Genomic DNA, 13,245 nt, shown 5'->3' with positions numbered 1-13,245 from the left:
GGCGAGAAGGGAACAAAAAAAAAAAAAAACTCTGTGCATACCCTCGGAAGAAATCCTGCAGGCGCCCCTGCACACATGAATCTAACTTTCCTACCCATTTCTTTCCAGTTTCAAGTAAAGTCAAAAAAAAAAAAGTAATAATAATAATTGGTGCCATGACCCTGAAATAAATCATGGACTTTTTTCTTTCTCTAAAGGGGGATAATGATCGCTATCAAGTGCAGCTGACGTACGAGTCAGGTACCGCCCAGGATCTTTCCGTCGAGGCAGGAGCTTTAGTACAGTTCCTAGAAGAGCCCATGTCAACAAGCGTGGCCCCCTTAAATTTGGGATCGTATCACAGATATATTCTGGAGTCAGAGGGCTGCAAGTCACTGAAGACTTGTCACTAATGAAACTAATGTTATTGTTGGCTCTCTTATTACATTATTTTAAGTTTTTGCTTTAAAACCCCAGATATTCAAAATATGAGTTTCATATAAAGCTTGATCAGAATCATTAATTTCCCAGATTTTTTTCAAACAAGACATTCTCTAGATTAGAAAGATGGTTTATTGGACAACTTAGAAATTGGGTTAGTGGCATGATTTATTATTTTTATTTTTTTACAAAAAATACATTAAAAGGTAATTAATTGAATTCACCTCTTTTATAAGGAGTATGTTTTTAATTTCTGTATTAACATTTATTTTTGTCAGGGTGATAGACCTGTCCTGATGGGAAAAAAGGTGTATTGATTGAATGATTTTCTTGAAAAGGAAACCTTATTATATAGTAGTTGGGCATAATGTTTTATTACTTCTCAGAAATAAATACCAAAACTGTTTCACTGCTTATTAATATTTGAAAAACCCAAAAAAGGTGTGAATTGCAACCAACATGCAGAAACGTGAAAAAACAAAACAAAACATAAAACAGGAAATTATATCACAGCCACCCCTGTAGACCATCTAAAATCCCTTAAGATATCATTTGCGCTTTTTATGACAAGACAGGGTTGTTCATGTGGGGAGACTCCCCAAAAAATTAAATTAATGATATTTGTTTAAAATATTTTTTTAATCTTGAAAAATATATTTAAAAAAATTATAAAGGATGATTAAGACGATTAAGGTGTAATGACAATGTTATTACGCCACTTGACATTTTCAGAGTTGTTAAATTGAAACCATTTCTAAGTGCATTTCTCGGAACTTGGCACATGTGTTTTATTTTTGTTTTCTTCATCATTATTGATCATTTTACCCTTGTCTCCAAAATCCAAGATGGAAGAGAGGTTTCACAGGGGTCTAATGCACCCCTTTTCGGTGCTGAATACCACCTAATCTGCACTTAGTAACATTTCTAAAATGAAATGAAAAAGCCAGCAGTATTCTGAAGTATCTCATACATATTTAATCTTGAAAACTGTCTCCAGTCATTTTCAGTGCTTGAGTTTCTGCTTTGTAAAGTGTTTCAAAGTTTTCTTTGCTCACCAATCAACCCCCTCAAACCCTTCATAAGAAGTTTTCAGGCTTTCATGGATGTTTTGACATTGTGCAGAGTCTAGCTAAAGTTTAGGTAGCTGGCTTCACATCTTCAGCCACAGGATGCTTTAGAGTTTGCTCAGTTGTGTCAGGAGTGTATGCGATACATAAACAGTCAAGAAACTTGTTGTGGTTGTGCTGTTTTGTCTGCATTGATCGCCAATATCACAACATAATCCCAGCGTCCCACAGTATAACCAATAAACCTCAAACTTGAACCCTACAACTTTAACAGTGCACTACTGCTTAACCCAAGAAGGACATGTTTTTGTATTAACAATCAAAGTCCTGGAACATTATTCAGATCCGGTCTCATAGAAATCAGTGAATAAATCTGCAATTATTTTAATTGGCAAGCTATTTTATGATTAACCCCTAAAAGTCATTTACCATTTCAAAAAACAGCATGTAGTTATCAAAGCCGATAATTGAATTATCATTGACTCCTTACAATATTATCGCTTGTATTGTACATTTCCTCACTTCAGGTAAAAGTTGCTGAGCCTCTATAAGGGGACATGTTGATGGGAGAAAAATGATATTTCATTGCTTTTGCGTTTGCTCACAAAATGTTTGTGTTCCCCTGAGAAAATTAGCATTTGAACAAAAAACCTTTGTGTTTGCTCGCAAAAGTATTGTGTTCTTCCAATAAACATTGTCTTCACTCACATAAGCATCGAAATATAGACTTCAAATTGTTTCCATCACCAGTTTTGCATTTGCTTGCAAAACATAGTTTGTAGGGGAAATGCAAATGTTTTACTAGAAAATGTGAAAGTTGTGCAAGCAAATGCAAAAGTTTATGCAAGCGAATACATAAAATGTGTTAACAAATCGAATGTATCTCAAAAACAAAAAAAACTTTTGCAAGAAAACTCAAGATTTGCACGCGTATGCTGTTTCTCGGGGAACACAAACATTTTGTGAGAAAACAAAGCCTAGCAAGAAAGCTATGTAAATGCAATGTGAAAGTTTTGCAAAACCAAAAGCATTGAAAAAGCATTGAAATATAATTTTTCCTCCCACCTCATTTTTTATTTGTCCCTTTAGGGGCTCCATAAAAAGTGAATCAAATCGAATTGAATTAATGTAGTTAAACCTGTAACTATGGTGGGCTATGGTGCACAAAAACATTTTTACAGAGCAAAGACGTTTTTAAAATACAACCGAATTAAGCAACAAAACAACGAAAATGCTCCTGACCACAAGAGGGCAGTGTCAACCCAGAAAATCAAGATTTTTCAGACCATGTAAAATCAATGTTATAGATTTAAGTTTATAGATTAGTTTGTGCATTGCAATACACTGTCCTACTAGAAACATGTGGATCAGAAATGGATTTTTATATATGTAGTATTATCGTCCAATTCCATATCGACTGTTCTTTGTGGTTGGCTGCTTTTCTGCTGTGTTGTAGCTTAATTCTGTTGTGTTTTGATCTTTTTTGTTTGGTACATTGTTTTGTGTTGCAGGCCACCATATATAACAGGTCCATCCAACCTTTTTTGCTGTCTGAATGATAATTCTAAGCAGTCAGTTAATCATATTGAACCCTTGAGCTCCAGGTTCTCTAGCACAAAGCTGTATGTTCATGCTGCCGTTGAAGATGAACACTGTCTCTCATGTTCTAGGCTAGTCAAGAACCTTAAAACTCAGAAGACAGGACTGGTGCCACCCACTGTCCTGCAGTCCACAGCAGAGGGAGTAGACCTTTACAGTAACTCTGGTACCGCACACCAATCCCAGGACGAGCAGCAGAAAGGCATGACTGACATCACTTAGTCCAGACTGATGGTCGCCATAAAATTCATTCATAGCTATTCGACACATACACTGCTAGCTGCTGTACAGTATGTGGATTACATATTTTATGGCTATGCATTAGACCAGGGATAGGCAGCGTCGTCCTGTAGAGTTTATCTCCAACCCTAATCAAACACACCTGAACTCTGCAGGACAGCGGCACTTCAGGACCCACATTGCCTATCCCTGCGTTAAATAATGCACTTTGACCTCTGATGTCACTCAGTCTGTTCTCACTCAAACACATACCTTACATGTGAATGCACACAAGACACTGTCGTGACACAAAGCGGCTGTAATTTAAGATCTAGGTCAGTGGATGGCGAGACTGACGGAGGCACCTGTTTTTAAAGAGGTGTGCATGACATCACCTCCACAGGCATGCACTTCATTCCATGAAATCTTGGCGTGCTCACAATGCAACTTTCGGCCTTGTTTGTCTGGTTTTCTCAAACTCTTGCTTTCCTATAATAACAAGGTGCTGCTTATTCATTTAAAGCTTTGACTAAGAGCAGAGGCGGCTCTGGACTCAACTATAAGGTATTTTGTCCTGCTTACTTCACTGACTCCAACAGATATACATACAGTAAAAATATAGTACAAACAGTAATACTGTGAAATATTATTACAAATTAAATGAGCTGTTTTCTATTTTAATATATTTTAAAATGTAATTTATTCTTGTGATGCCAAAGCTTAATTTTCAGCTGCCATTATTCCAGTCTTCAGCGTCACATGATCTTTCAGAAATTGTTCTAATAATGTTGGAAAACAGTTGAGCTGCTTAATATTTTATGTAAACCTTTTTTTTTTTCAGGTTTCTTTGATGAATAGAAATGTCAAATCTTATTTAGAAATACAACAGTAGTGCAATGTACAGTATATATGGTGATAATATTCTTACACACACACATAATTTTTTTAATGTAATATATGAATAAAAATATAAATATTCACATGATGTGATGAATATATATATATATACTGTATATATCAGATCAAAGCGCTTTGGATAAAAGCATCTGTTAAATGACTAAATGTAAATGTAATAAGAATAAAAAGTTGTTTTCTTTACAAAACACACACACAGACATTCCTGTGATTATGCCATTCATTTTTAGTATCATATTTAGGCAATGTTAGGAAAAATATATTTTATTTAAATATGTTTTTTAAATTAAATTGAAGTTTTCTTCCCAAAAAAAAAAAAGTTGCATTGCTTCCTCCTTATCATCCTATAGATTCATCCTTATTGTTGAGGCCTGCAGCTGTTTGAAGCTGAATATACTGTAGTGTTTGAATGCTTTTCATGTTGCGCTTCAAGCTTCTCCACCTGTGCTAACAAAATGCCCTCATCCCATTTAAAAAGACGTAAAGCACAGGAATCACTCTGAAGGTTTGCATCTTTGTCGTGCCTTTTCGGTTTTCTTCTTTGTATGTATCTTGTCCTTGCTGTGGTCGAGTGCTGTTGCAAGGTCTGGTTTTGTTTTGCCACCAGTTTCCTGTTGCTCTCGATGGAAAAACCGGTATATTATGTCACTCATCTTCTCATTCTCTGCTTTTTAGATATTTTCAGTGACCTCTGCACCGCTGCCCTCACCGATACAGAGGAGGCAGACGACAGCACCGGGCCGCGTCCCGCTCAGGATGGCAGATTTGCATGCTGAACGTGCCGTGATGTCTTCTTGATTTCCATATCATCATGCGTTACAGCATACTCGACAACAGCTCGATATTCTATTCTTTGTAATACTACACAGACATCTGCTCTGCTGAAGGAGTAAGTGAACTGACCGATCAGAATGGATTCCAGTCATTTCTGGCCTTCTCCAGTGCTGATGTGACGTTAACAACATTCTGTATAGTTGTGAGTCAGAAATTCAGCATGCAGCCTTCGTTCTTTCACTCTGCTGTGCCTTAGCAGCAATTGCAGGGGTATTTGAAAAGAAGTATCTGGATCTCTGTGAACACCGGACGCCGATATATGCACCAAGGATGCTATTTGAAAACACTGAGAGGAAGAGACTCTAGACCATTCTGTCCTGCTGAAACGTTCACTGAAATGCTTTTAAAGGGATAGTTCACCCCAAAAAATTAAAATGTTGTTATCATTTACTCACCCTCAAGTTGTTCCAAACCTGTATGAATTTCGTTCTTCTGTCGAACACAAAAAAAGATATTTTGACCATTGCTGGTAGGCATTTTTTCCCCCGTACTATGAAAGTCAATGGCTACCAGAAGCTGTTTTCCCTTTATTTTGGGTGAACTATCCCTTTAAATATACTTGATTGTTTTTTTTTTGTTGTTTTTTTTTATTGCTTGTTTGCTTATGAGACTGTTGGTCAGATCACAGCACTTTTGAAGATTTAATATTGTCTAATGTAATGTACAATGTTTATACTCTCTTTTATATTCAGACATACAAGTTGTATAAGCCATCTGTAAAGCTTCGTTCCTCTGCTGTTTGTAGAGCTGAATATCTTTAATCCTCTTCAAATATTTGTCTCTACTTGATATATTCATCTCTATCATGGTCCGCTTGTACAAAAATAATCTCAAAAGGTAATAAAAATGTGGACTGTTCACTCTGGAGATGTTTTTAAATGTATTTCAGAAAATATGAGTGTTGTAGCATAAATATTCCAGCTGTACTGTATTATTTTACAGTATTGCTCATGGATGTTGTCAGTTTGTGATGAAAAGAATACAGAAATCAGATGTACTGTATCCTTCCGGCTTTGACGTGAAGAACTGGATGACAGATTGACAGTGAATGTAGTAATGATGCCAAATGTTTTGTCTCATAACCGCCAATATCCACTTACGATTGTGATTTAAAGATGGTGTAATTACTTTCCAATATCAACCCGAGTTTCTTTATTTGTTTGTATGTAAATTTCTAAGCACAAAGATTGATAGTGAATGCAGATGTGATTCTTGGTAGTATCATCATTTTGTTCATATATATGTGAATATTTTGCTTTTCACAGCTGATGTGAATATGTATTACATAAGTGCATTTCCAAATGCACAATGAAATACATTCATTACAAAACAATGTCTACTTTGCATATGAGACTATTAAATCTCAACCAAAAACAAGTTAGGTAGAAATGTCATGAAAATGTAATAAAAAATTTTAAATATTGTCCACGATTCAGGATATGTGAATATTTTGCTTTTCACAGCTGATGTGAATATGTATTACATAAGTGCATTTCCAAATGCACAATGAAATACATTCATTACAAAACAATGTCTACTTTGCATATGAGACTATTAAATCTCAACCAAAAACAAGTTAGATAGGTAGAAATGTCATGAAAATGTAATAAAAAAATTTAAATATTGTCCACGATTCAGGCTATTTTTGGTTGTAATTAGAAGCTCTTTATGAGAGTGTGTGACACAAAAGTGCACATCTGAAAGGAGGACAGCAAAGAGAGAGAGGGCCAGGTAAGATTTACTTGGCTTTGTTCTACAGACGGTGTCTTTCAAATTCTCAAAGACTCGTGAGGGGTGGCAGGAGAGTAAAGCAGAAGAGAAGGAAAGAGAGTGAAGAGAGCAGGACACAAAGACCCAGAGAGATGTGACAAGCATTGAAACGGAATTTTAAAACTAAAGCTGCCTTCACTTTGTCCTTCAGTTTGGCTTCAGGTGTCTAAAGATTTTGAAGACACCTGGCAGTCTATTTATCATGAGTTGTTTGATTCACACCTTATCAAATCTACCATGAAAACCATAGTTTGTTTAAAAAAAAAAAAAAATATATATATATACTAATGCTTTTACACTTGAAAATCCATTATTAAGTATAGGCCTATATTAGATTAGATCAGTGATCCTCAAATCTGGCTCGCGAGATCCACTTTCCGGCAGTTTAGCTCCAACCCTATAATCAAACAAACCTATCTGTGATTTTCTAATGATCCTGAAGACATTGATTAGCAAACGCAGGTGTGTTTGATTAGGGTAGAGCTAAACTCTGCAGGTGGATCTCGCGAGCCAGTTTTGAGGATCACTGGATTAGATTAATGACAATTTACAGTAATTGCATTTCGATGGAAACTATGCTTAACGTAACGTTTGTAAGGACGAACAATAAGTTTCATTGTATTGCGTTTACATCAGTATCTTGTGTCTTAATCATAGCGTTTAATCAAAACGTGTGTCATTCATTCACGGACAGAGCTGCCGACTCTACAGCGCGCATCGCCGTTTGAATTCAACAGCCAATCAGAGGGGTCGCCTCAGAACTTCCGCCGAGCTCGTCACTTTCAGCCAATCGGCGCTGGGCTCTCATGTTTGCTTGCTTTTTTGAATTCAGAGAGTAAGTTGAGCACAGAGCCACCTATCAGATGAGCGTATACAATGGGCTTAAAATACCAACAAAACTTATTTTCGTAACTTAATCGTTTTATTTTGCACTTTAGACAAACGTTTCGTGTCGTTGCGAGGACAGTGGCGTTTACGTGCGCAACGTTATGCTTGAGTTTTAACCAATTGTTGTGCGAGCAAAAACCGAGATTGCCTCAGCTGGTTTAGCAGCCAGTCGAACTCTCAGTGTTTCTTCATTCATCAAAACCTTACCAGCACATTTCTGGACTTATCCAACTTCTATACGGTGAGTTTTCATCATACATCTGCTTAAATCAAGCTACAAGACTCCGTTGCAAAGAATTTCTTTTGTTTAGAAGTTAGCTAATTTAGCTAGTCATTAAACTGCTGCCAATCAACTGTCACAGCATTGCTCTCTTAAAAAACCTGACAGATCTTTATAATATGTGATCCTTTATTTCATTATCTGTTAAAATGTACAATCTAATACACACACACAGACATTGAATGTTTTGTTTCTCGTTTGGTCGTTCTTGTTCTGATAATGAACTGCACCAGCTTTTCATTAATGTAATGTTGCATTCAGATTAAGTACTCATTACATTTATTCAGTTGGCAAGTTGATTTTTTTTTTTAAAGATCATAATAAGTTAACTTTGATTCATATTGGTGCAGATTTATATATATTGATTTTCTCCTCCCTTTAACCTTCATCCCCTCCTAGAAACTCAGCTGTTTGTCTCTTATTTTTGTGCCGCCCTTGTTCACTCCTTTCTCTCTGGCCTCCAGCTTTTGATATTCTGGACAGGACTGGGTCGCCACCCCTTGTCACAGCGCCATGGCTGACAGCAGCATAGTTACTTTAGGGCCAGGCCGCAGCCTGCTGGTGGACTCCTCCGTATACGACTCCCGGATGGCCGAGACCTCAAAGGAGCAATTTTTCATGGGTCTACATGCAGACGAGACAGAGGGTAAGTGAACTGCCCTCCATCTCGATCAACTTTATATCAACTGACATTTCTGAAGGGTGGACCATTTTACTGAGCACAAACATAACAAAAGAGGTTATTTTCTCCCACTCTATTTTGTCTATTTCCATAGAGATTCACCTTTGCCTGTGGTCTTTTTTTAATTTATTTTTTTAGATGTTTTGCCCAGAGTTGAGACCAGGGTGGTGTTGGTGGGGGAGGCCGGCAACATTGCAGAACTTGAGAAAGCTCTTCAGGTACCAAAGAAGAGAGTCAAGCTTTTTATATAGATTGTTTTCACTGAGGTAAGATGAAATAAAATAATAAATCAGACACTTCTAAAATATTCCAAGTTCAGTGTGAGTTTAGCTGGAGAAGAAGAGCTTCAGAATCTTCCAATCTGATAAAAAGTAATCAGTTCGCTAGTAGTTGCCCAGCTTGGTGCCTAGTGCACAAAAGATAAACCTGAAATCCTTCCGTTTGTTTGACTGAAACAAGTTTTAACTGAATTTTAAGGTTGATCTGGATTATTTCTATGTCTGCTTGCATGTTTGTGTTCCTGAAATTAAAAATTCAATTAAATCTGAAATTAAAACAGCAGTTAAAATTCTGATACATTTCTGTCCTTGACTGATTAAAGTTTACCTGAGCAACACATTTATTGCCAGTGACATGTTTACATGTACACTAGCGTTTAAAAGTTTGGGATCAGTACGATTTTCAAAATGTTTCTGGAAGAAGTCTGTTATGCACCAAGGCTGCATTTGTTTGATCAAAAAACAGTAAAAACATGATTGTGAAATATTAGATTTAATAATACTTGTGTATATATAATTGTATATTTTCTGTTTGGATATATTTAAAAATGTAATTTATTTCTGTGACGCAAAGCTGAATTTTCAGGAGCCATACTCCAGTCTTCAGAGTCACATGTTCCTTCAGAAATCATTCTAGTTCTCATTATTATTGATGTTGAACCGTTATAACTGTTAATATTTTTGTGGAAATTGTGATCATTTTTTTCTTCTTTAGAATTTAGTATTTAGTCGAATGTTCAAAAGAAAAAATTTACAAATTTTTTGTTACAATGTAAAAGTCTTGTTAAAAGTCTGTTACTTGTGATCAATTTAATGCATACTTGCTGAATAATTTTCTTCCCTCCATAAGTCTTACTGACCCCAAAATTTGACAGTAGTGTATTAATTTTAGCAGTCGCTGTAGCACCTGCTGATGGTAAATTATAATGAAAAATATTTCCTTAATATGTGCCTGTGAAAATGGAATTATTTTGCTATTTTTAATTAATTTATTTGTTTTTGTCAAGCAGTGATAAATCATTGAGTTGGGCTCCTTCTTATGATGAAATGCCACTTGTCTCAAAAAGTCTCATACTGACATTTTACTTATTTTACTTGTTCCTCTTACTATGCTTTCTATGTTTTTTATGATTATTATACAACAGTACTATATTGTAGACATAGGTCTTTGTTTCGTTTCATGCAGTAACCGAATGAGCTGTTTGAGTCCAGAACAGATGCAGAATTTGGCCAAGTGTGTCAGTAGCGTGAACAGCAACTTTGAGGACCGTGTTCTCTCTGATTCTGAACTGGATTTGATGCTGATGAACATTTTACTTCACATTCTTACACTGACATGTGGTATGTGGCGTTTGGGAGTTAACGGGCGAAAGGTTATGAACGTTCCTTCATTTGCTCTGACAGTTGTGTTTGGAGGGAGCGCAGGCCAATGATGGGACATTTAGGCTCCGAGCTTGATAAATGAGGTTAAATGTGTGTGGATTCGGAATGAAAACTTCTCATGTAGTGCTCATGGGAGGAAGGGGATGTTCCTGAAAGTCTCCTATGCTTGCCCTTGACATGATGTGAGAAGACTTCAGATGTAGCTACTTCTTTTAGTAATCTATTCTCCCTGCCCTTACGCAACTTATTACTGTAGCAGATCTTCCTCCTGGACTTTTCTTGACATTTGTTTGAAGTTCTCATCTCGGTTCTGACAGGTTGTAGAACCTCCTGCCTGGGAAATTTATCAGCTTTGGGTTGCCAGGTTGACATCAATTCTTCATTTTTACAGGCCATCACAATAATGGAAGTCCCTGTGGTAAAGATTAAAGAAGGGCAGCCGGGCACAGAGGCGTGTGAGAAATTGATAAAGTCTATAGTCAATATGGTACGTCTCGGCACCCTGAATCTTTGCATGCTTGAGAGCACCGGGGGATTTGCGGCATGGTGTTTTAAGGGGGGATTCGGTGTGGCACTGTGCTGTTTAATACCAAACTCACTCACACGGTGGTCTGGACTAAGATCTAACAATGTGATCTAACAACTTGTTCTGTGTTTGTCCAGCAGGTGGTCTTTAATCCATTGAATTAAAATTAATTAAATCAGTTATTTAATCAGCCCTTTGGTGATTAACTCCTGTTTTAGTTTTATGTTTAATTTTTTTTCTTTTAATCTTTATTTTTGCATTCAGGTAAGTCATAGAATAATAATTTCTGAAAGTGAATCCCAAATGACAAGAATAATGGAAATTTCTGCACTAACAGATCTCCCTTCAGTTCCCTTAAAAAACTTAACGGGCTGTTCACGGCGGACATATTCTTTCGCATACTCACCTAGGATGCGTTTATAAAAAAAAAAAAAAGTAAATATTACTGTATTATGACATAATACTACAATTATTGTGCTGTAATATTACTATAATTTCAAATTTGTCACATGATCTTTAATAAATCATTCTGATATGCTGATTTGCTGCTCAAGAAACATTTCTTATAAATTAAATAGATTTGCTGCTTAATTTTGTGGGAAACGGTGATAGTTTTTTTTTGTATTTTTAATATAGGCCCTAGAGTTCAAAAGAAAATATAACTCTTAAAAAAATAGGCAGAAATGAACATGTACAAGTAAATAGCCTATACTGGCCGATCCAGTTTGCATTCTGTTGTATACTTTATTGTCTATTTAACTGTCCTGTGTGAACCGCCCTTGGCACTTGTGTTTGTATCCACTAAATCTGCATTTGACAAATGACTGCTGTCTTTCTTCAGTGTGTCATCTGTCAGAACGCTTTAACATCTTTGAGATCCCTTTTACTAAAGGAGCGCTCTCTCTACATTGGAGAAATTGTGATCACAATCCAGCTAATGTGTTTACTGATATTCTCATTGTCATCTTCATTTTATTTAAGAATTTTCATCTTCATCCCTATTAGGGTATAAACACCCCCTGTATCAAGACTGACAATGTCAGAGATTTTGGTGACGGCGAGAACTGCGAGTTCGAGACCGTGTTTGTGTTGAAAGACTTCCAGGCTCCCGAATACAGCTTCCTGTACAAGAATGACAACCGTATCCTGGGGCCTCCTGCCGTGATGCACTGTGCCAGCAAGGGAGAGGTAAGACCTGAAATAAAACAACACAAGCACACACACAGAATCACAGCCATCTTGTGGGGTTTTTTTCTCCCTGAGGCGGTGAAATAGTTTGATACTGCTATGCCGTTACGGGTTGAGTAAAAGCCTGTTGAAATAAAGTTGTTCTTCCAACTGGAACGGATTCGTAAGCAGCTTTGATTGCTCCTGTAAAGTCTGAAAAATGTTGCCGGCTTATCTGAGTGTACACAGGAGTGTCTGCTTGACTCCCTCAGATATTCCAAAGTGAAATGAACACTTGGCTGACCAGCGATCGGTGCCGGGCAGAAAGATTAAGTCTAACGAACACTAGTATATAGATACAACTACAAAAATCCACCCCAGTGAGAAATGAAGGCTTGTCTTATTGTTGTTAAATCTTGTGGTGCACAGCTTAGCTGCCACTGTACATGAAAGGTCTGCATTCTGAGAAGTCTCATGTGATAAATAAATATATATGCACTACCGGTATAAACTCAAAAGTTTGTGATCAGTAAGACATGTAATGTTTTTTAAAGAAGTCTCTTATGCTCATCAAGGCTGCATTTATTTGATAAAAAATACAGGAAAAAAACAGTAATCTTGCAAAATGTTATTACAATATAAAATAATGGTTTCTATTTTAATATCCTTTATTAATATAATTTATGTCTGTGATGTAAAGCTGAATTTCCATCAGCCATTACTCCAGTATAAAGTGTCACATGATCCTTAAGAAATCATTCTAATATGCTGATTTATTATTAAAATGATCAATATTGGCAACAGTTGTGCTGCCAAATATTTTTTTGGAAACTATGATACTTTTTTCAGGATTCTTTGGTGAATAAAAAGTTAAAAACAACAGCATTTATTCCAAATCTAAATATTTTCTAACAATATAAATTTACTGACCCCAAACTTTTGAACTGTAGTGTATATTGTTAGAAAAGTTTTATATTTTAAATAAATGCTCTTCTTTTTAACATTTATTCATCAAAGAATCCTGAAAAAAAGTATCACAGGTTAGGGGTTGCACAGACTAATCGACTAGTCGACTTCAGTGCTCTGCCATGACGCTTTAAGCTTGACGTCGACTAGTCGCTGGTCCTATAGAGGGCGCAACAGGATAAGAAATCTTTGAAGGACTTCCACATTTACGCTCCGTTTCCAAACAGTTCAAATGACAAATAAATGCATAC

At 36.4% G+C, this 13,245-nt stretch overlaps 2 protein-coding genes and 1 long non-coding RNA gene across 6 annotated transcripts in view; 2 read left to right on the top strand and 1 right to left on the bottom strand.

Annotated features, from left to right (window-relative positions):
• Positions 1-5,009, top strand: part of LOC107674528 (guanine nucleotide exchange factor DBS-like) — a 69,818-nt gene extending 64,809 nt beyond the window's left edge. The window contains exons 32-35 of the mRNA XM_016468512.1: positions 198-301; positions 1,647-1,658; positions 3,158-3,252; positions 4,896-5,009. Of these exons, the coding sequence (XP_016323998.1) occupies positions 198-301; positions 1,647-1,658; positions 3,158-3,252; positions 4,896-4,996 (312 nt within the window). The 3' untranslated portion in view covers positions 4,997-5,009. The remainder of the gene's footprint in view (positions 1-197; positions 302-1,646; positions 1,659-3,157; positions 3,253-4,895) is intronic.
• Positions 5,010-5,374: 365 nt separating this feature from the next.
• The window catches only part of LOC107674531 (uncharacterized), a 10,372-nt gene continuing 2,501 nt past the window's right edge, over positions 5,375-13,245 (bottom strand). The window contains exons 2-3 of the long non-coding RNA XR_001632511.1: positions 5,681-5,684; positions 5,375-5,450 (exon numbers count right to left, since the gene is read on the bottom strand). This is a non-coding gene — a long non-coding RNA (uncharacterized LOC107674531). The remainder of the gene's footprint in view (positions 5,451-5,680; positions 5,685-13,245) is intronic.
• ect2 (epithelial cell transforming 2) overlaps positions 7,356-13,245 on the top strand; it is a 42,361-nt gene continuing 36,471 nt past the window's right edge. For 3 of the 4 annotated variants that reach the window (XM_016468517.1, XM_016468516.1, XM_016468515.1), the window contains exons 1-5: positions 7,670-7,953; positions 8,457-8,638; positions 8,813-8,892; positions 10,727-10,822; positions 11,867-12,049. In XM_016468517.1, the coding sequence (XP_016324003.1) occupies positions 8,506-8,638; positions 8,813-8,892; positions 10,727-10,822; positions 11,867-12,049 (492 nt within the window). In that variant the 5' untranslated portion in view covers positions 7,670-7,953; positions 8,457-8,505. The other variant, XM_016468514.1, reaches the window with a different exon arrangement.

This window comes from Sinocyclocheilus anshuiensis, unplaced genomic scaffold (assembly GCF_001515605.1).
Source record: "Sinocyclocheilus anshuiensis isolate Anshui unplaced genomic scaffold, SAMN03320099.WGS_v1.1 scaffold572, whole genome shotgun sequence".
Lineage (NCBI taxonomy): Eukaryota > Metazoa > Chordata > Actinopteri > Cypriniformes > Cyprinidae > Sinocyclocheilus > Sinocyclocheilus anshuiensis.
Note: the sequence above shows the minus strand (reverse complement) of the source record. Positions and strands in the feature narration are given on the sequence as shown.